Source organism: Capra hircus, chromosome 14, assembly GCF_001704415.2.
Source record: "Capra hircus breed San Clemente chromosome 14, ASM170441v1, whole genome shotgun sequence".
In the NCBI taxonomy this organism is placed as follows: Eukaryota; Metazoa; Chordata; class Mammalia; order Artiodactyla; family Bovidae; genus Capra; species Capra hircus.
Window position 1 is genome coordinate 37,399,737 of NC_030821.1, and position 24,422 is coordinate 37,424,158.

The 24,422-nt window shown below is 36.9% G+C and overlaps 1 protein-coding gene and 1 non-coding gene across 2 annotated transcripts; one reads left to right on the top strand and one right to left on the bottom strand.

The window, feature by feature from the left end:
* Positions 414–485, bottom strand: TRNAW-CCA. Its single transcript has one exon. It is a non-coding gene; the product is annotated as a tRNA-Trp (tRNA).
* On the top strand, positions 1,449–6,362 carry LOC102180330 (myelin P2 protein). Its single transcript, XM_005689128.2, has 4 exons — positions 1,449–1,636; positions 3,810–3,982; positions 4,187–4,288; positions 5,304–6,362. The coding sequence occupies exons 1-4, from the start codon at positions 1,564–1,566 to the stop codon at positions 5,352–5,354; spliced, it is 399 nt and encodes a 132-aa protein (XP_005689185.1). The 5' UTR covers positions 1,449–1,563; the 3' UTR covers positions 5,355–6,362.

The window sequence follows — 24,422 nt, forward strand, 5'->3', positions numbered from 1 at the left end:
TCTAGACATGCGGGTTTCACTAGTTGCAGTACATGGGGTCAGTAGTTGTGGCTCCTGGGTTCAGTTGCTGTGTGGCACTTAGGATCTTCCCACCCCAGGGATTGAACCCATGTCCCCTGCTTTGGCAAGTGGATTCCCATCCACTGGACCACCCGAGAAGTCACACTTCTCTTGCTTTTCGAGCAGAGAGTGAATGTCTCTATCCAGTCATGGTGATATCAGCGTGTTGCCTGATCTTTGGCCAGGACCTCCAGCATATATATTATAGCAGAAAGTGAAGGTGAAGGTGAAGTCGCTCAGTTGTGTCCGACTCTTTGCGACCCCATGGACTGTAACCTACTAGGCTTCTCCATCCATGGGATTCTCCAGGCAAGAATACTGGACTGGATTGCCATTTCCTTCTCCAAGGGATCTTCCCGACCCAGGGATCGAACCAGGGTCTCCTGCATTGGAGGCAGACGCTTTAACCTCTGAGCCACCAGGGAAGCCCATATTATAGCAGAAGCAGTGTAAAATATTGATCTAACATCTATGCACTGAGAAACGATACCAGGTTCAAATCAAACCTCTCCTTATTCAAGTTTGGACACAAGCTACCTAACCTCCCCAAGTTCCAGTTTTCTCATTGGTAAGATGGATGTAATAATAATGCCTTACTCTTGGAGTTGTTGAAAGGATCATATAAAATAATCCATAAGAAGCACTTAGCATGGTGACTATTGAGTTCTCAATATATATTATTTTTATAAAATATCCTTTCTAAAACTATAGACTTATTTTAAAGGACTCAAACTTGTTTTATTAACCAAGAACCTGCTTAATTTGGACCTGAAAGGTTTTTTTAAGATTAAAATCTTTGCTATGGTCAAAGAGCATGTTTTAGTGCTACTTTTTTTATTCACCCATGAAAGCAATTTCTGTGCTCTGCTGCAATAAACTGACCGTATTGTCTGCCTACTCTGCTTGCCTTGGATATGCCAACTATTCCAAGCCTTCCTTACCTATGAATACGTCCTCACACTGTTCTCCTGCATTTCTCTCCCACAACATATTTGAGGCAGTTATCACAATACTCATGGACATTTTTCCTCTCTTTCTTCTCTTTCAATAAGAATTCTTAATTGTGCAGACTCAGGATTGAGAGTGAGCAAGATGCCTAAGCACACACACACACACGCACACACACATATTCATTCATTCATGCCCATATAATTTAATACAGCATAGGGCTCAATTTATGGACTCTTTTTCAAAGTGTTAAGGACTGAAGCACTTCTTAAAAATGTAAGATCAACCAAAATTTTTAAAGATTAAAATAGTACTCTCATTGATTTTTATAAACATTTTTGGAGACTGAAGGAGACATTATGTGAGGTTTCCTTTTGTCCCAGTGGATAATTGAAGAGCCATTCATTGCCCAGTCCTGACACTGCTTTTCCCCATTGGGTCTCTGTAAGAGTCACATGCTTCAGACATCTTTGAAAAGAATCTTCTGAGGCTTCAGCATCTTATTTGAGTCTCCTGAATCTCACCTATCACTGGGTTGAATTCTCATCCATCACAATGAGCAACAAATTCCTAGGCACCTGGAAACTTGTCTCCAGTGAGAACTTTGATGAGTACATGAAAGCTCTGGGTAAGAAATGTTCTTTGTTGTTCTAATTAAGAAGATCCTTTTTGAGAAAAATGATTTGACTATTTCCTTCTAACTCCTTTCCCAGGAGTCTGGGAGCTTCACAGGTTGAAGTACAACCCTCTTCTGGGATTAATCTTCCATGGTGTCAATCAGATAATTTTCACTATGTTTGTGGCAATTTTAATAGACCAACTCAAATAAGAGCTGCTTAAATGCATTAGAATGCCTACTGATTTCAAAGGCAGTTTCATATCAATAGGATATGAAGAAAGAAATCTTAGAAACTTAGTCAACCCATTCTTCGGCTTTTCTGAAAGTTAGTTTTATAACTAAAGTGTTCATGAAGTAAAGAGTTAAATATACTAAAGTTAATGGAAAACCTCAATTTAAAAGTGCTATTTAGCTAAGCCAGAATTTTCTTTCTCTACCTCTAGATTGTCTGGTATTACATAAGTATGTGGATAAACTGTTTGTGAAAAGTGAATGCTTCATAAAGCAGGATATTCGGTCTAGGAAAATTATTGAGGAAAAAAGAAGTTTGTTGTGACAGTGAATTCCAGTTCAATTACACTAATATCATGCTTTCCTGCAGTTGGAGCAATGGATAGAGACAGAAAGTCTAGTCATGACCACCATCAGCTTTATTTGCAACTATTTCTAGGAAATGTTCCATAGATATGAGCACAAGTGGTGTGAACAGTCTTTGGAAATTTCCAGAGCTGTATAAATAAGGAGAGAAAGAAGCCAATGACCTCAGGTATCTACGGTCATCAAAGTACCAGTAACTTTACCTATTCAGAAAGCTTTTAAGAAGGCTTCTATTTTTAGATAAAATAAGCAAAATCATGTTGTATTGCCTGGAAAACTATGGGAACTTATGGGAATAGATTCATACTCTAAGTTTGGTTAGATCTATGGATTTCACTGTACAGCTGAGGTAGAAGCAAAATATAAGAACATCTCAATAAAAGGCTCCCTAACTGAATTATTGTCAAATTTTAAAGTGCAAAAAGACACCTTGAGGCTTGGTGAAATGTAGATTCTTAGGCTCTATTGCAGAAGTTTAGTTTGAAAAACATAGTCCAAAATCACATCAAATAAGAAACAATTAATCAGAATCAGAAAAAAAGAATACAGCTCATAATCCTTTATTGGCTCTAATTCTTCACATTTCTTTATGTATGCTGCTGCTGCTAAGTCGCTTCAGTCGTGTCCGACTCTGTGCGACCCCATAGATGGCAGCCCATCAGGCTCCCCCGTCCCTGGGATTCTCCAGGCAAGAACACTGGAGTGGGTTGCCATTTCCTTCTCCAATGCAGAAAAGTGAAAAGTGAAAGTGAAGTCGCTAAGTCGTGTCCGACTCTTAGCGACCCCATGGACTGCAGCCTACCAGGCTCCTCGGTCCATAGGATTTTTCAGGCAAGAGTACTGGAGTGGGGTGCCATCGCCTTCTCTGTCTTTATGTATATATAGCCATAAATACATGTATATTTATATATAACTAGGTTTTTTCTTTTTGTGTCTCTCTCATTTTACATTTCTATTTTTCTATGTATTTCTATAATCTTGAGTAATACAGTAATGATACTTGAGTCTAATTTTGTTTTGCTATCAAATGGAAAAATATTTTTTAATTATTTTACTTATCTTTATCATTTGCAGTGGTACAAATAATTTAGGGGCTACAACAAGCTTTCAGAAATGAGTTTCCATCAAGGAGGTGGGAAGAATTCTTATCTATATCTGTAATATATTACAGAGGGAAAAAATCATAGAAGAGCATATATAAGTCATAGTTTCATTTAAAAAATATATCTACAATATTTATTTGTACAAACTAAAATGTCTGGAATGATCCATACAAAACTATAATTAGTGCTTCTCAATGGAGCATGGGATTGGATAAGGTAAAAGTAGATGACTTGCACTATTTAGGCTAAATACTTCTGAGTTTAAAATCTTCAGACATTACTATTGTAATAACAAAATTTTAAATGTCCAAGTTGGTTTCATCAGGTGATGAAACATGGGAGGAGATCCTTAGTAGTAAGTGATATTACCTGCCACCTACACACATGAGGCACAGCTGAGTATAGAATATAACCACCCATATAATCCCTTTAGGTAGATGCTCTCTGAGTCAACAAAATTCTAACACTATCTTGATTTTCAGGTGTGGGATTAGCCACCAGAAAACTGGGAAACTTGGCCAAACCCAGAGTGATCATCAGCAAGAAAGGGGATATTATAACTATAAGAACTGAAAGTCCCTTTAAAAACACAGAGATCTCCTTCAAGCTAGGCCAGGAATTTGAAGAAACCACAGCTGACAATAGAAAAACAAAGGTAAACTTTATTGTTTCTCTTCAAAGTTCCATCAACTGCTTTGAGACAGATTATTCCCACTAGCATTCAAAAGGGTAGCCCACTTCATTCTGTTGAAAAATGAATGTGCCTCATGAAACATGTTATGAAAATGATTCAGTACTGAATGAACTGCTTCTTTAATCAAAGTCTTAGAAATTCAATTATATGAATGTGTCTCTGCAGAGCACTGTAACCTTGGCAAGAGGCTCACTGAATCAAGTACAGAAATGGGATGGCAAAGAGACAACAATAAAGAGAAAGTTGGTGGATGGAAAAATGGTGGTGGTGAGTAATTTCACTCTAACTATGGAAATAATGCATTTAAATAGAGAAAATGGTTATGTTATTTTCAAAACAGTCTTTCTTCTTTAGACTACAAATGGAAAAAATGGTTAAGAATAAAGGCAGAGTTAATGTTTGATATTCAAACCATAGAGTCATCTACAGGTACTTCAGGTTCAGATTCAAGATTTAGAAATGACAAAACCTATCTGCTATTTTAGAAACAACATCTAAAAATGATTTTTTTTTAATGTATGGATAAGTTAGGTTAGACTCACCAAGAGAAAAGCAAAAGCAAATCTAAGTTTTACAAGCAAAGCACATTGCAAAACGGTCAATTGCAGTATATTTGTAGATATTTAAGCATATTGTTTTCAAGAATCCATAGTAACTTGTACTAAAACATGTCATCAATATAAGTTGAGATTATTGGAGACCTTTTGTAGATGGCAGATAAAAATGATGACAAAGGTTATATGGGATGATCTCTAACAATTTTTTTGAGGTGCTGTTCTCACTAATCGACACATACATTGACTATAAATAGATTCATGTGGCGCTTTGAATGTTTTTTCCTTTAGTACAGAGGGTCTGATCCCTAGCTCCACAGCAGATTTACATAGAAAGTAAATACCAATATGGGAGCCCCAATACAGATCAACTAAAAGCAAATTTCTTAAAGGAGGAGGAGCCATTGGTATTTTTAAATATTCCCCAGATGATGCAAATGTGCAGATTGTCCTGAAAATCAGTTTTAATAGCTTTCAATCTGTGCAAATAATGCATAAAAACTTGCCACTTAGAAAATATAACTCTGTTGTAACTTAGATCAATGTTAAAACTGTTTCCCCTATTTCAACAGCCATGATTCTGAATTCCCAGATATCAACTGACATATTGATATTTGATTTCTGAGTTTAATCTTATGAGAGTTCTTATAATGTCTGTTATTAATACAAATTTGCTGTACCCTAGTTAGAGGTTTAGATATTCAATTAATCTCTTTCTTTTTTTTAAGGAATGTAAAATGAAGGATGTGGTCTGCACCAGAATTTATGAGAAGGTCTGAGAAAAGTTTTCTTACTGAAGTGATATTTGATCATCTGATATTGGAAATCATGTTTCCATCGGCAAGGCCTGCCTACACTACAGTTTGTTTTTGCTCTTGTCTTAATAGATCAGATAAGCAAAGTCTTACACTGAGGATTAATCTAAATTTCAGTATTATTTAAACATTTTCAATTTGTATGCACGTTTACTATATTAAAGATTAAAGTATGTATATTGGCCAGACCTAAAGAATGGATAATGTCATTTAATTATCTGTTATGTTCTAACTTATGTTGTATTTTAAATATTTGCAATGATAGTAAAAGGAAGTAATAAGATAGTAAAAGGAAGTAAGTAAATTGATCAGGATAGCAAGCTCAAATGCTAGTGATGGGGGTTAGAGGATCAGAAGTGAGGCAAACTATAAGAAGGATCTGTTTTTAAATGAGGAGTTCTAGCTTCAGCTAAAAATAGCAGCCACTACTCCAACCAATTTAAAAATTGAGCGTTAATTTACAGGCAAGATCAGGTGTGTTCAGGGTGGTGTGATCATAGACAAGGTGGCTAATTTATAGACAGTGAAATGAACAGATATTATAGAGTTCAAACCATTGTGACGAATGTGTGCACTCATATAATTCACATCCTGATTGAGATATAGCACATTTCCCTAATCCCAGAATGTTTTCTCATGCTTCTTCCCAATGTCCTGTCCTGTCCCAGCTCCAACAGAAGCAAGTAGTGATTTAGTTTCTATCACCATAGATTAGTTTTGCCTGTAATCAAACTTGATACAAATGGAATCAAGCATTATGTGTTCTTTTCTGTTTGCTTTTTAAAAGTCAGCATAATGATTTAAAAATTCATTCATATTGTTGCATGCAGCAATAATTTGTTCCTTCTTATCATGGAGTAATATTCCATTGTATAAATATATCACAGCTTAGTCATCCGTTCGTCTCTTAAGACAATAAGCTATTTCCAGGTTTTGGCTTCTATGAATAAAGCTGCTATAAACATTCTTGTATAAGGCTGTTTGTGGAAATATGAGTTCCTTTTCTTTTGAATATTAGCTAAGCATGAAATTACTGAGTCCAGCTTATTTTTGGCAGGCAAGAATAGGGTAACATTCTGCCCAAGTAATAAAATTATTTCAGATATATTACATGATTGAGCAAATGAGAAGATGTGTTGATGTTGTTAGCAGCTAGAATTTTCCTTCTGGAAGAAAGAACATGCAAATATGACAGAGGGGAGACAAGAGAGAACCAGGTACAAATGGATTGGAATAAATGTAAATTCATACATATGGGTATGTATGCACATGCATACTTTTCTTAGATTTTTCTACCTAAAGAACTCAGAAGCAAAGACAACTCTGTAGGAATGAGTATGCCCAGTGCTCAGATCTTGGTGTCTAATATATTCTCCACTAAAAGGAATGATGGTTCCTTAGAGAAATGGCTAATTAAGATGTGAGAGCAGAGTAGGTACAACATAAGCATAAAATATCTTGTTATGCCAGAAGTTCAGGAAGTTTTCCAAAAAGTAATAAAGATATGTCACCAAAATATCAGAGTCAGCTTGAGGGTACTCTTAACTGACCAAAATGGGGACAAGTCGAAAAATTATAAATTAATAAAACATTGGGAGAAAGAGAAGAATCCATGAATACACTGAAAAAGAAAGAAAAAGAGGGTGAGAGAGAGAAGAAAGTGTCTTCCTTATAGTAAAATGTCACAGTCTGACTGATAAATGTGGGAAAAAATGCTGGGATTGGAAAAACTGACATTTTTCCAACCATTTCAGTCAAAGCTGGCTCAGATGAGAATTGTCAATGGATGTAAAATCTAGAGGACCTCCCTCGTGGCAAAATCTAGAGCAAAGATTTGATTAGGAGTAGGATATTTGTTTGGTCTTAAAATATCTCCATACAGATTGCTTATTAGTTAAAAGGGAAAAAATTATAACCATTCAGTAGAAGACCTGGACCACCTCTTTTTTTAATCAAAATAACCCTCATCAATAAGGTTAAATGAAAACCATATACCTTCAAATGTGATATCCTGAGAAGGAAGCAATGTGGCTTATGCAGTGTTCTGGCCTGGAATCCTTATCTGGATCTAACCATGAGGAAACAGCAGACAAATTCCAAATGAAGAATGTTCTGTTATAAAAGAGGAGGGGGTGTTGGTGGAATTCTTCAAAAATGTCAATGTCTCAGGAGACAAAGAAAAGCTCTGTTGAAATGTTTCAGATTACATTAAACTAAAAATACCTGACAACTAAATGCAGTAATTTATGCCAGCCTGGATTCTGTACTAGAGACAAAATAAATATTCCAAATGACAGTATTAGATTAGTTGGTAAATTGGAATATAAGGAGTAAATTAGATACTAATAGAAGCTTACTGTGTTTATGCAAGAAAATCTCCCTGTATGTAGTGAACTATTTTGGAATAGTGAACTATAATGTATATGATTTACTCTCAAAAATTTTATAAAAAAGTATTTTGGGTGTGATTATGTGTGTGATATACATTACATAGAGATACAGAGAGAAAGCAATAGGTACAGCAAATGGAGTGAAATTGAACAATAGATGAATCTCAGTAAGAGCTTTATGTGTTCTCTTTCAAATAATCTGATTCTTGATACTTTATACAACTTTGAAGTTATTTCCAAATAATTTTTTTAAAGCTACACTTGATTCTTCTCTGCCACTGGGCATTCAGTCAACACATGTCTGGGAGACATCATAACTGAGGTAATGTTTTTTTAATTTTTATATTTTGGCTCCAGCTAGATAAACCCATAAAAAAGAGACTTTAAAAACTATGGTGTTATTTTTAGAGGTCTGTGGTAATATGACTCACCATAAAATGTATTCCTCAAAAAATATAATTTCATCATTATACAAAAATCACGGGAACTTTTGCTCTCATAACAGGAAAAGTGGAATTACGCTGATAATGAGGAAGATGAAGTAATTATTTCAGCAGGTACTACATATTGTTAGATTTGAAAAAGATCTTCAAACAACCAGAAGAGAGGAGGGGGAAAAATTAGATTCAAAAATAATTTCAGAAAATTATATTGATTCTTTAGTTATTTTTTTTATGTAAGCTGATTAAGAGCAGTCAGACTGCCTAGTTCAAATTCCAATTTGCTACTTTCTAGCTGTGTGTCATTGGGCAAGTTACTTCACCTCTCAGAACCACATAAAGATTTTATCTTTACCTGTAAAAATGGGGTTAATAATAGAATATACCTCAAGGAGTTGTAAATAAGAAATAAGTTAATACACAAAGTACTTAACAGTGCATGGCACAAGAAAAGCATTATAGAAGGGTCTTTGTTATTATTATTTACCTAGTAATGCACACGAGGTTCATATACATGAGAACTTCACAGGATCTCAGAGCTGTTGATGTTGATTACTATATCAAGTGACTAACTTTATTAAGAATATTATTTACACAAAAGTAAAAACAATCAAAAATCCTACTGAGGTAAATTCAAAGAAAACCCAACAAACATTGCTATATAACTGCTAACCTAAGCAACTTTAAAAAATGTCAATTGCTGATTATCTACTCTGAGCTAAACAAAGCCTAAATAAACACATTTAATCCTCAAAGGGTAAATAACTTATCTGATATCAACTTTCCTGGAAGTCATTCTTTTAGCAGCAGCAGTGTGCTGGAGCTGGCTCAATTTGTTTCACAAGAGCTGATAGATTTTCAAGAATTTGGCAAGCTGGTTGTTAAACCACGGGTAGCTTGAAATCAGCCATGATGGGAATATTTATTTACATCATGGAAGGAGGCAAAGCACAACTAATGAGAGTTTTGTTTCTTGAGACAGCTTTAAACACTTACTAGCATATCACTACCTAGAAGTAACATAGTACTTGGATTTTACTATTGGGAGTCTTAGCTTCATGTTGACCACAATATTTCTAATTCTTGAGTAGAGATTTACCTGGTGATTTCTTAAAAAGACATTGCTGCTCAGCTTTTAGGATGATTTCTTCTAAACCAGGTGGTACCTCACTAAGTATGGCTGCACATTAGAATCATCTAGAAGTTTTTAACATCTAGAAGTTTTAAAACAAGACAACATCACAGACCCATTAAGCCATAATATATGGGTGATGGGTGAGACCCAGGCATCAGTATTTCTCTAAAAACACTCCAGGAAATTCCAGTGAGTGGCCAACCTCGGAACCACTGTGCCAAAAAGTCTTCCAAAGTTAGACATTTAATGTAGTCTCTCACGTGGTTATCAATTAAAATGGAGTAAAATGTCATAGAAAAACTAGGAGTACTAAATGTCCCCAATGTGACACTAAATAGCAGCACATGGTGAAAATACTACCATAAAATCAACTCAGATGTAATCAGGTCCGTTGTAAGCAGGAAGCCAGTGTTTACTTCTTTGTTATTTTCACCGGGAGCACACAATTGGCTGTTATCCATGACATATGGAAAAGTGAAGGTTTAAAAATAGCTAAATGTAGATCAACAGGGAAAACAAACTAAAATAATGCTAAACCTTCACAGAATATAAATCACCTTTCAGCAGAATTTAGAAAGTAAGTTCAAATTACTCAAAAAAAAAAGAAAGAAAAAGTAGTACAGGACTACATTTTGAAATAGCATTTCTCACATTTTACTATTTGAAAAAATAGATTAGCGGAATGCAGTGTGCTCAGATCCCAGTTATTGGATTGAAATTCTGGCACTATTATTGAAGTATAAAATCCTGCCCATAGTATCTGACCTGTGCAACAGTTCTAATAGGTCTAGTAGTGCAAGGTGAATATTCTAGCACCACCTAAGAATGAATGTCTGCAGTTAAAGGGTTTTGAAAACTGGATCTGTGACAAGTCTAAAGTTTCATATCTATGACGAAGACCAAATAATATCACTTTGTTGCTAAAATTCAATATGAACATGAATTTTTTCACAATCTAGCATTACAGTACCATTATTTCTCTATAATCATATTTTTCTCAGGTTTTTATTGCATATAAGTTACATTACACAAGTAACTAATGCAAAGTAAGTTGATGATAAGAGTTCAACTTTAAGATTTACAAAATAAATCATCAGTGGGCTTGTATTCCCCTGATGTAATTTGGTATCTGAAGAATACTTACTAAACTTAAAATGAAAGTTGCTCAGTCGTGTCCAACTCTCTGTCTGACCCATGGATTATATAATCCACGGAATTCTCCAGGCCAGAATACTGGAGTGGGTAGCCTTTCCCTTCTCCAGGGGATCTTCTCAACCCAGGGATCGAACCCAAGTCTCCCACATTGTAGGCGGATTCTTTACTACCTGAGCTACAAGGGAAGCTCTTGTAGCTTAAACTTAAACTAAACTTGAAGCTGGTACAAATTTTGATTTTTTTATTAAAACCTATCTCATATGCCTCATTTTATTTAAGTACCATCTTCCTCAACCAGATTGTACACTGTTGAAAATTAGATCACATTCTAAGCTGCTTAGATCTAAATACCTGACTGATATGGGAAGGTGCAGGTATTTACCGAATATTTCAAGTGTTAGGGAAACAATGGGAGTATACTAGCAAGAGTCCTGCAACTGTAGTGGAAAAATAAGGATTTGAACCCTGACTTTGCTACTCTGAACCTGTGTGGCATTCTGTCAAAAAGTCTGATTTGCAATTTCCCAATGTGTACCATGGAGGCAATAATGGCATCCCACACATTTGATATGGGAGGACAAAATAGCGTGCATGTGAAAATGCTTTGTAAAGTGTAAAGTATTACTCATACATGAAATACTATTATGTCTCTTCTTACCTAACACATAAATATGAATTCTTAAATTCATCATACAGATTCTTTGGGGATTTTCTTTGTTTCTGTATAAGAATACTCCAAATAATGACTGTATATAAGACCTTTTCTATTTATCATGTTCCTAAATGATTAGTTGTTAAAGAAAAGTGAATAAAGTCAAATATGTTACACTCTTCATACATTTCACTAATAAAGGGAAACTAAATAGATAAGATGCTTCAGCATCTGAAATCATGGGCTAGGATCCTGGTTCTACAGCCTCACAGCTGGGTGACCTTGTGTAAATCATTTACCATTGCATGGTCCAGTTTTTCCATCTTTAAAAGGGCATCTGGGACTTTCCTGGTGGTCCAGTGGCTAAGACTCCATGCTCCCAATGCAGAGGGCCAGAGTTTGATTCCTGGTCAAGGAACTAGATTCAACATACTGCAACTAAGACTCAGTGCAGCCAAATAAATAAATAAATATTAAAAAAATAAAAGAGCATCTTATCTGGATGATCTTTAAGACCCTAATTATTTCTAAATTTTATATCATTGTGTCAATATAATTGGCTATTTAATATTCAAATAACCTTATTATGTTTGCAAATGTTTCAGCTATTTTAATAGCTGCCTATTTCCCAAACTTGTGAAAGTTCTATGGAAAGACAAATAAGCATTTTATATTTTTTCACTTTCCCATCTCACCTGTTTCCCATCCAATAGATTCCTCATCATTTTTCAAGAACTTTCAATCCCATGCTGACTTCTCTATCTTGTCTCAAAGGAGGAGAATTTAATAACTCCCTCCACTGTGTTACACGGCAATATAGCAATGTATTCACATCTACAATTCCAGATTGAGAGTGCAACTGAAGAAATTTTTTGTTTAAAATATTCTTATGATTTTAAAAATTTCCAGGCCACAGTGTTTAACTCCCAAAAGAGGTTTTTGCAAATATTTGCTGAATAGATAAATGCATGGTTGAGTACAACTTCACCCCTTCTGACCACAGTCTCCTGAACACAGAAGCTCTCTCCATGCTGAGTTTGAAAATAAACAGATGGTTAGATGTTTACACAGATTAGTCAAGGTAAATCCTTTCCCAGGAATTTTACAGACAATAAAAAGCAACCAGATGCCAGACAGCACTATAATGTGCTGTCACATCTAACTTTCCCTTCTTTCCTCTTGAAATGACTGGTCTGGAGTTCTACACTATAAACAGGAAATCTGTCTGCTTCTGTTTCTCTGGGAAGTCACATGCATAACACAGAGAGAGTTAAAAACCTGACTTAACAGATTTCCTGTTACATTCCTGATTCCACAGGAAAGCCAAGGGATTTTCTTGTTCAGAAGTCACAAAAGCCAGAGAATCCATGAATTAGTAATACGATGAAGATCTATTTCCACTTGTAACACGGAGTAGAGATGAGAACTAGCATTTCCAGCTGCATCCTCAGTACTTATCATATAGAAAATTCATGTTGATTTTAGATTTTTGAATTGTTGATGTGACTATGATAACATTTGTGAGGAAAGGACACAGGGAATAGTCAGAAAAGCACAGAAGAATAAACTCCTTTCAGTTTTCCATGTATTTGGGAACTGTACTTATAGCTCATTGAATCTAGAATTCCTGCAGTTTTCAACAGAGATCCACTCAGTCTTCCTGCTGATTTGTATTTGTTTTGCTGAGTCATCTGGGAGCTGTGTGAGGGCACTTTTAGCTGGCACATTCTACAGCCAACAAATGCCTAAACTGAAGCCTCTTTGCTTCCTTTGGGTCAGAACTCTCCGGTCATCAATAGGTCATCAGTGAGAAATGGAGTGAAGGTATTTGCAATAACTCCCAGGTAAGCACTGAAATAACTCATAAGTGAACAAAAAGAAACACACACCTATTTTTGGAGTCACAAGTGAACAAAGAGAAACACACACCTATTTTTGGAGAGTAGAAAGAAGAAAAAAAGCAATATCACCAAATATTCAATTGAGCCTATCACTATTTGCAGTATTTACTCAGAAAAAGTATGATTCATACATAAACGATAGAAATACTAATTTCCACCACTCAGTTTTCTTGACCCCAATGAATATAGTAAAATAATTATAGAAAAACTCTTTCTACACAGCAATCATTAACAATGACAATATGTTAGACACCACATTCTACAAGGAAATCACAATCTAAATTCAAGGGGTGGAGTCATTCATTCAACAAATATTACTTCTGAAGAAAGATGAATGATCGAAGGTCCAGCCTTCAGGTAACAACTCAGTGAGCAAGAGCCAGGTGAGAAGGGGAGAAGGGATACCTGTTGAGGGAGGTCAATTAAGAAAAATAAATAAAATGTTCATGAGTTTTATGTTGTTTGAATGAATGCTCGCTCAGTCATGTCCAACTCTTTGCGACCCCATGGACTCTAGCCCACCAGACTCCTCCATCCATAGAATTTCCTAGGTACAGGAGTGGGTTGCCATTTCCTTCTCCAGGGGATCCTCCTGACCCAGGGATAGAACTCAGGTCTCCCACTTTGAGGGCAGACTCTTTACCATCTGAGCCACCAGGGAATCCCTACGTTGTTTGAGGATAGGTCTAAAGGTAGTTGACATGATCTTCTTATGCATGAATGTTGAGTGGTCCTCTGCTCTTCCATTCTCCTTCATTAAGAATTAAACCTGAAGGACAAAGAAGATGCCTTAGCAGTTGTGTCATTCTATTTCTTTAGTCTGGGCATTCACAACACAAATCAACATTTCCCCTAGGGCTGCTAGGTGATGACTGCTGTGTAGCCCAGCAGGGCCCAATGTGCAGGGGGACTGCCTGCTCTGTGATCACAAACCAGGATGCCCCAGGGTTTTAACCTGCTTTTTCATCACAGTCTCATCACCAACCACAACCAAGCAGATCTGCCAAGAACAGGGCTGTATAAATACAAGGGAAATCTTCCTGTGCTAAAAGAAGACATCAAGTAGTTCCCATCTGAGGGGTAAAGTAGAAACACTTATGACTCTTGGTAGCAGGCTTTTCTGTTTTTACCAAGTTATATTGGTCAGGGAAGCCCCTTAAATATGAAAGCCAAATTCTACTTTTTCCTCTTTAAGTAGTCTACATCATTAGTAAAAGATACTAACTGAAAGAGCCTGAAGAAGCCTGAACCAACATCAATATATATTTTCAATTAAAAAAATTAATTAAAACTTAGGCCTGCAACCTTACCTTAAGCACATTAATAGGCTGGTCCTGGAAATGAAAACATATCCTATTTAAAGAATAAGGCAGAGTAAGTTTTTTTAGCTGGTATTTTCAGTGTTCTTAAAATATTATTTTCTTTTATGTCTGTTGCCAAGCATCAACTGGAGCAAAGGAAAAATTTCGTTCTATTCATGCCTCAGAGCTTAAAGCAGCATGCAAATAGCTTGACAGAACCTAGCACTCTGTGAGGAGCATGTCCTGAGTGGTTTAGCTCAGATGATTTGGTCTCTTATTGCCCAACAAATCAAAGCACTTCCTCCATGATGCTATATCAACATTGTTAAAAGATAAACTGAGGAATATTAAAATTTTTATGAGTTTATTCGAGCAAAAATAGATTCTAACTGAGTAGCAACAAACTGAAAGTGGTTAGGAGCCTTCCACCAATAGGAGTTTAAAGAGACCTGAAGCAAAGCAAGAAAGTACTCAATTGGCTGTAGCTTAAGTGTTTGCCTTTTTGAGAGAAGCCCAGTTGTCTCTTTGTTATGGGTTGTCCTTTGGTTCCAGTTTCTTAATCTTGAGGTGTTTACAGGCTTAGCTTTGGTTTGCTCACATGGGCTGCCAAGGCATTAGAACCACCCCAGTTAGTTAATTTAACAACCTACACGGAATGAAAAAGTGAAAGTGTTAGTTGCTCAGTTGACTCCGACTCTTCGGAACCCCATGGACTGTAGCTTGCCAGGCTCCTCTGTCCATGGGATTCTCCAGGAAGAATACTGAAGTGGGTTGCCATTCCTTTCTCCAGAGGATCTTCCCAACCCAGGGGTCGAACCCGAGTCTCCTGAATTGCAAGCAGGCTCTTCACTGTCTGAGCCACCAGGAGAGAAAAAAATTTTTTAATGAATTAAGTGCTTTTTAATAGTTTTCTGAGGAAAAGTTCTGAAAAAATTGTATTACTTCTCCTAAGTTACATAAAGAGTAATTTCAGTAGACAACTACTCTCTTTTCTATTTTGCTCTATGCAAAAATATAAGTTCAATAATATTTTTTGAGCTTCTACTATGAACTTGGCACTATTCTTAGAGCATTGGTTACAGAGCCCTATTTTATTCTTACATAACCTAACCCCAATCTTAACTCTAATCCCAACTCTAACCCTAAAAAATCCCTCCTTTACAATAGGGCCACTGAGGCACAGAGTGATTGAGACCTTGTTCAAGGTCGTGCAACTAGGTCAGTTAGCTTCCTCAAAGTCAGTGCTTACAACCACAATGCATACAGTCACATACCAGGTTTCTCTCATTTTCCCATCAGATAAGATTATTAAATTGCATTTTTTAAGCCAAGTTAAGCTAAGCTGAGCTATAAGAATTTAAAATTACTTAAGCTGAACTATTAAAAACATTTGCAGGGCAGTCCTAAGATAGCGGAGAAATAGGATGAGGAGATCACTTTCTCCCCCACAAATTCATCAAGAGAACATTTAAACGCTGAGTAAATTTCACAAAACAACTTCTGAATGCTGGCAGAGGACATCAGGCACCCAGAAAAGCAGCCCATTGTCTTTGAAAAGAAGTAGGAAAAAATACAAAAGACAAAAAAAGAGACAAGAGGTAGGGACTGAGCTCCATCCCAGGGAGGGAGTTTTAAAAAGAGAGAAGTTTCCAAACACCAGGAAACACTCTCATTGCCGAGTCTGTGGCGAGCCTTGGAAGCACAGAGGCCAACATAACAGGGAGAAAAAATAAATGAATAATTTAAACCCACAGATTACGAGCCCAGCGATAACTCCTCCAGCAGAGAAGCAGCGCAGATGCCTGCACCTGCCACTAGCAAGTGGGGGCTGGGCAGGGAGGCACGGGCTGCATTGCTTAGAGTAAGGATCTGGCCTGAATGCCGAAGGGCAATCTGAGCAAACTAACTTGGGCTAGCAAACCAGACTGTGGGATAACTACCAGCAAAAAGCCCTAAGACACCGCCAGGCCCACGCACAGAACAAAGGACTGAACAGAACTAGCTGGCTGCAGACCATCCCCTTCTGGTGACAGGCAGCCAGAGCTGGAAGGGGGCAGTCACAGCCCCAGAGGGACATTATCTACCAAACTGCAAGCAGGCTTCTTTGCTAACTAAGACTTCTTGTGGCTCTGGACAGTCAACATCTGCCTGAGAAGGTGCACTGGTTGTACACCCAGAAAACCGAGGGGCAGGGACAGGCGAGGTGATAAGTCGCAGCAACTGTGCTCGCCAAACACTTCATTACCTGAGCTGCTCGGACCTGGGAAGGGCACAAAACGCAAGCCCAACTGAGTCTGCGCCTCTGAGGACTACCTGAGTGACTGAACCTGAGTGTCTTAGACCTGGGAAGTACATGCAGCCCAGGGCCAGCCTCAGACGGTTCCAGCAGAGCAACCTAGAGCCTGAGCAGTGTGCACAGGGAGGGCACACGTGCCGTGAGTGGGGGCAGGCCCAATGTGGCTGAGGCACTGTGAGCACACGCCAGTGTTATTTGCAGCATCCGTCCTTCCCCAGAGCATGACTGAACAAGTGAGCCTAAAAAAAGTGTCCACCAATGCCTCCTTTGTGTCAAGTCGGAAATCAGACACTGAAGAGAGCAGCATACAGAAGAAGCTAAAACAGAGGGAACCACCTTGGAAGTGACAGGTGCAATAGATTAAAACCCTGTCATTAGTACCAACTACATAAGAAGGGGCCTATAGATCTTGAGAAATATAAGCCGGACCAAGGAAATATTTGAAAATGAACTGACCCCACAATACCCACAACAACACCAGAGAAAGTCCTAGATATATTTTTTTACTATTTTTACAATCATTCTTTTCTTTTAAATTTTTGAAAAAAATTTTAAGTCCTCTATTACTCCTTTAATTTTCACTTTTATAACCTACTATTACTTTTCAAAAACAAAAAAGACCTTATTTTTTTAAAGCAAACTTCATATATATATATATTACAATTTTTGTGACTTTGGTTTTTTTTTCTCTTTCTTTTTATTTCTTCTTTTCTTTAATATTGTATTTTTGAAATTCCAAACTCTACTCTAGATTTTTGATCTTTGCTTTTTGGTATTTGTTATCAATTTTGTACATTTAAGAACCCAATCTTCAGTACCCATTTTTACTTGGGAGCAAGATTACTGGCTTGACTGGTCTCTCCCACTTTGGATTCTCCTTTTTCTCCACCAGGTCGCCTCTCTCTCCTCCCTCCCCCTTCTCTTCTCTACCCAGTTCTGTGAATCTCTGTGTATTCCAGACGGTGGAGAACACTTAGGGAACTGATTACTGGCTGGATCTGTCTCTCTCCTTTTGATTCCCTCTTTTTATCCTCCTGGTCACCTCTGTCTCCTTCCTCCCTCTTCTCTTCTCTGTTTAACTCCGTGAACATCTCTGACGTATCCAGCTGTGGAGTGCACATAAGGAAGTGATTACTGGCTAGCTTGCTCTCGCCTCTATTGATTCCACCTCATCTCATTTGGGTCACCTCTAACTTCCTCCTCCTCCTTCTATTCTCCATGTAATTCTGTGAACCTCTCTGGGTGTCCCTCACTGTGGAGAAACTTTTCATGTTTAACCTAGATGTTTTATCAACGGTGTTGTATAGAAGAAGAAGTCTTGAAACTACTGTAAAAATAAGACTGAAAACCAGAAGCAGGAGGCTTAAGTCCAAATCCTGAGAACACCAGAGAACTCCTGACTCCAGGGAACATTATTTGACAGGAGCTTATCAAACTCCTCCATACCTACACTGAAACCAAGCACCACCCAAAGGCCAACAAGTTCCAAAGCAAGACATACCATGCAAATTCTCCAGCAACACAGGAACACAGCCCTGAGCTCCAATATACAGGCTGCCCAAAGTTACTCCAAAACCATTGACATCTCATAACTCATTACTGGACACTTCATTGCACTCCAGAGAGAAGAAATCCAGCTCCACCCACCGGAACACCTACACAAGCTTCCCTAACCAAGAAACTTTGACAAGCCACCTGTACAACCCCACCCACAGCGAGGAAACTCCACAATAAAGAGAACTCCACAAACTGCCAGAATACAGAAAGGCCACCCCAAACTCAGCAATGTAAACAAGATGAAGAGACAGAGGAATACCCAGCTGATAAAGGAACAGGATAAATGCTCACCAAACCAAAGAAAAGAGGAAGAGATAGGGAATCTACCTGATAAAGAATTCCGAATAATGATAGTGAAAATGATCCAAAACCTTGAGATCAAAATGGAATCACAGATAAATAGCCTGGAGACAAGGATTGAGAAGATGCAAGAAAGGTTTAACAAGGACCTAGAAGAAATAAAAAAGAGTCAAGATATAATGAATAATGCAATAAATGAGATCAAAAACACTCTGGAGGCAACAAATAGTAGAATAACAGAGGCAGAAGATAGGATTAGTGAAGTAAAAGATAGAATGGTAGAAATAAATGAATCAGAGAGGAAAAAAGAAAAATGAATTAAAAGAAATGAGGACAATCTCAGAGACCTCCAGGACAGTGTTAAACACCCCAACATTTGAATCATAGGAATCCCAGAAGAAGAAGACAAAAAGAAAGACCATGAGAAAATACTTGAGGAGATAATAGTTGAAAACTTCCCTAAAATGGGGAAGGAAATAATCACCCAAATCCAAGAAACCCAGAGAGTCTCAAACAGGATAAACCCAAGGTGAAACACCCCAAGACATATATTAATCAAATTAACAAAGATCAAACACAAAGAACAAATATTAAAAGCAGCAAGGGAAAAACAACAAATAACACACAAGTGGATTCCCGTAAGGATAACAGCTGATCTTTCAATAGAAACTCTTCAGGCCAGGAGGGAATGGCAAGACATACTTAAAGTGATGAAAGAAAATAACCTACAGCCCAGATTACTATACCCAACGAGGATCTCATTCAAATATGAAGGAGAAATGAAAAGCTTTACAGAGAAGCAAAAGCTGAGAGAATTCAGCACCACCAAACCAGCTCTCCAACAAATGCTGAAGGATATTCTCTAGAGAGGAAACACAAAAAGGGTGTATAAACTGGAACCCAAAACAATAAAGTAAATGGCAATGGAATCATACTTATTAATAATTACCTTAAACATAAATGGGTTGAATGCCCCAACCAAAAGACAAAGACTGGCTGAATGGATACAAAAACAAGACCCCTATACATGTTGTCTACAAGAGACCCACCTCAAAACAGGGGACACATACAGACTGAAAGTGAAGGGCTGGAAAAAGATATTCCATGCAAATGGAGACCAAAAGAAATCAGGAGTAGCAATACTCATATCAGATAAAATAGACTTTAAAACAATGGGTGTGAAAAGAGACAAAGAAGGACACTACATAATGATCAAAGGATCAATCCAAGAAGAAGATATAACAATTATAAATATATATGCACCCAACGTAGGAGCACTGCAATATCTAAGACAAATGCTAACAAGTATGAAAGGGGAAATTAACAATAACACAATAATAGTGGGAGACTTTAATACCCCACTCACTCCTATGGATAGATCAACTAAACAGAAAATTAACAAGGAAACAGAACTTTAAATGATACAATAGACCAGTTAGACCTAATTGATATCTATAGGACATTTCACACCAAAACAATGAATTTCACCTTTTTCTCAACTGCAGACGGAACCTTCTCCAGGATAGATCACATCTTGGGCCATGAATCTAGCCTTGATAAATTCAAAAAAATTAAAATCATTCCAAGCATCTTTTCTGACCAAAATGCAGTAAGATTAGATCTCCATTACAGGACAAAAACTATTAAAAATTCCAACATATGGAGGCTGAACAACACACTGCTGAATAACCAACAAATCACAGAAGAAATCAAAATATGCATAGAAACGAATGAAAATGAAAACACAACAACCCAAAACCTGTGGGACACTGTAAAAGCAGTGCTAAGGGGAAAGCTCATAGCAATACAGGCATACCTCAAGAAACAAGAAAAGAGTCAAGTAAATAACCTAACTCTACACCTAAAGCAACTAGAAAAGGAAGAATTGGAGAACCCCAGGGAAATCTTAAAAATCAGGGCAGAAATAAATGCAAAAGAAACAAAAGAGACCATAGCAAAAATCAACAAAGCCAAAAGCTGGCTCTTTGAAAGGATAAATAAAATTGACAAACCATTAGCCAGACTCATCAAGAAACAAAGCGAGAAAAATCAAATCAATAAAATTAGAAATGAAAATGAAGAGAACACAATAGACAACACAGAAATACAAAGGATCATAAGAGACTACTATCAGCAATTATATGCCAATAAAATGGACAACGTGGAAGAAATGGACAAATTCTTAAAAAAGTAGAACTTTCCAAAACTGAATCAGGAAGAAATAGAAATTCTTAACAGACCCATCACAAGCATGGAAATTGAAACGGTAATCAGAAATCTTCCAGCAAACAAAAGCTCAGGCCCAGACGGCTTCACAGCTGAATTCTACCAAAAATTTAGAGAAGAGCTAACACCTATCCTACTCAAACTCTTCCAGAAAATTGCAGAGGAAGGTGAACTTCCAAACTCATTCTATGAGGCCACCATCACCCTAATACCAAAACCTGACAAAGATGCCACAAAAAAAGAAAACTATAGGCCAATATCACTGATGAACATAGATGCAAAAATCCTTAACAAAATTCTAGCAATCAGAATCCAACAACACATTAAAAAGATCATACACCATGACCAAGTGGGCTTTATCCCAGGGATCCAAGGATTCTTCGGTATCTGCAAATCAATCAATGTAATACACCACATTAACAAATTGAAAAATAAAAGCCATATGATTATCTCAACAGATGCAGAGAAAGCCTTTGACAAAATTCAACATCCATTTATGATAAAAACTCTCCAGAAAGCAGGAATAGAAGGAATATACCTCAACATAATAAAAGCTATATATGACAAACCCACAGCAAACATTATCCTCAATGGTGAAAAATTGAAAGGATTTCCCCTAAAGTCAGGAACAAGACAAGGGTGCCCACTTTCACCACTACTATTCAACATAGTTTTGGAAGTTTTGGCCACAGCAATCAGAACAGAAAAAGAAGTAAAAGGAATCCAAATTGGAAAAGAAGAAGTAAAACTCTCACTGTTTGCAGATGACATGATCCTCTACAAAGAAAACCCTAAAGACTCCACCAGAAAATTACTAGAGCTAATCAATGAATATAGTAAAGTTGCAGGATATAAAGTCAACACACAGAAATCCCTTGCATTCCTATACACTAATAATGAGAAAATAGAAAGAGAAATTAAGGAAACATTTCCACTCACCATTGCTATGAAAAGAATAAAATACTTGGGAATATATCTGCCTAAAGAAACTGAAGACCTATATACAGAAAACTATAAAACATTGGTGAAAGAAATCAAAGCGGACACTAATAGATGGAGAAATATACCATGTTCATGGATCGGAAGAATCAATATAGTGAAAATGAGTATACTACCCAAAGCAATTTATAGATTCAATGCAATCCCTATCAAGCTACCACTGGTATTTTTCACAGAGCTAGAACAAATAATTGCACAATTTGTATGGAAATACAAAAAACCTCGAATAGCCAAAGCAATCTTGGGAAAGAAGAATGGAACTGGAGGAATCAACCTGCCTGACTTCAGGCTCTACTACAAAGCCACAGTCATCAAGACAGTATGGTACTGCCACAAAGACAGAAATATAGATCAATGGAACAAAATAGAAAGCCCAGAGATAAATCCACACACATATGGACACCTTATCTTTGACAAAGGAGGCAAGAATATACAATGGAGTAAAGACAATCTCTTTAACAAGTGGTGCTGGGAAAACTGGTCAACCACTTGTAAAAGAATGAAACTAAAACATTTTCTAACACCATACACAAAAAATAAACTCAAAATGGATTAAAGATCTAAACATAAGACCAGAAACTATAAAACTCCTAGAGGAGAACATAGGCAAAACACTCTCCAACATAAATCACAGCAGGGTTCTCTATGACCAACCTCCCAGAATACTGGAAATAAAAGCAAAAATAAATAAAAGGGACCTAATCAAAATTAAAAGCTTCTGCACAACAAAGGAAACTATAAGCAAGGTGAAAAGACAGCCTTCAGAATGGGAGAAAATAATAGCAAAGGAAGCAACTGACAAACAACTAATCTCAAAAATATACAAGCAACTCCTGCAGCTCAATTCCAGAAAAATTAACGACCCAATCAAAAAATGGGCCAAAGAACTTAAATAGACATTTCTCCAAAGAAGACATACAGATGGCTAACAAACACATGAAAAGATGCTCAACATCACTCATTATCAGAGAAATGCAAATCAAAACCACAATGAGGCACCATTTCATGCCAGTCAGAATGGCTGCGACCCAAAAGTCTACAAGCAATAAATGCTGGAGAGGGTGTGGAGAAAAGGGAACCCTCTTAACACTGTTGGTGGGAATGTAAACTATTACAGCCACTACGAAGAGCAGTGTGGAGATTCCTTTAAAAACTGGAAATAGAACTGCCTTATGACCCAGCAATCCCACTTCTGGGCATACACACTGAGGAAGCCAGAATTGAAAGAGACACGTGTACCTTAACATTCATCACAGCACAGTTTATAAAAGTCAGGACATGGAAGCAACCTAGATGTCCATCAGCAGATGAATGGATAAGAAAGCTGTGGTACATATACACAATGGAGTATTACTCAGCCATTAAAAAGAATATATTTGAATCAGTTCTAATGAGGTGGATAAACTGGAGCCTATCATACAGAGTGAAGAAAGCCAGAAAGAAAAACACCAACATCGTATACTCACGCATACATATGGAATTTAGAAAGATAGTAATGATAACCCTGTATGCAAGACAGCAAAAGAGACACAGATGTATAGAACAGTCTTTTGATGGGATGATTTGGGAGAATGGCATTGAAACATGTATAATATCATATATGAAACGAATCACAAGTCCAGGTTCGATGCATGATATTGGATGCTTGGGGCTGGTGCACTGGGACGACCCAGAGGGATGTTACAGGGAGGGAGGAGGGAAGGGAGTTCAGGATGGGGAACACATGTACACCCGTGGTGGATTCATGTTTATATATGGCAAAACCAATACAATATTGTAAAGTAATTAACCTCCAATTAAAATAAATAAATTTATATTAAAAAAAGAAAAAGTTCAAAAAAACATTTTTAAAAATTTGCTTTTTAAAAGTGTGTATTATTTGATACTTTTTGCTTCTAGGAACTTAGTTTGAGAAAATTTGCAAAGATGTGCCAGTGAGGAAGATCAAGGAAAGACTAGATTTTTTAAACATTTGACTGCATTTGTATAATAGATTATTATACAGCAATTTAAAATAATAGGTATAGGTCTATAGTTACTGATATGGAAAGTTGACCTCAACATATTTCTGAGTGAAGAAAGCTTACAACATAGCAAAGTTTTATCCCATTTTTGGAAATAATATCCATATGTACTAGCTGTAAATATGTACATATAGTGATTATGTTAGTAAATATTTATTAACTGTTTATTATCATGCACTAAATTATATGTTTTATAGGTAATAATGCACATAAGTCTCAAAACAATCCTAGGGGATGGGTACTGTTTTTGTTCCCATTTTATAGATGAGAGAAAAGTGAAATATTGAATAACTTACCAAAAATATGAAGAAGGTATGAGTGCTCACAGAAAATGTTAGCTATTTTATTTCTGGATGATGAAATTATGGGAGAGGGGTGTAAGCACAGTTTTCTGTGTTTTAATTTTCCCCAAGTCATTATTAATTATTGATTTTAAAATATTTCTATTTTGAGGGAAAAAATTTGTTGTCTAATTTGATTATTCTTCCAATTTGATTACTCTTACAGATATCATAGGAAAGTTATTAATACCAGATGATCTCTGGTAAACAGAGCTAGTCACAATAACCCATTTCCTCTACTGGGTCTCACACTATGCCTCCCTGAATAATGGCCATGACATGAAAACCACACTTCAGGCAGCCTGGATGGAGGGG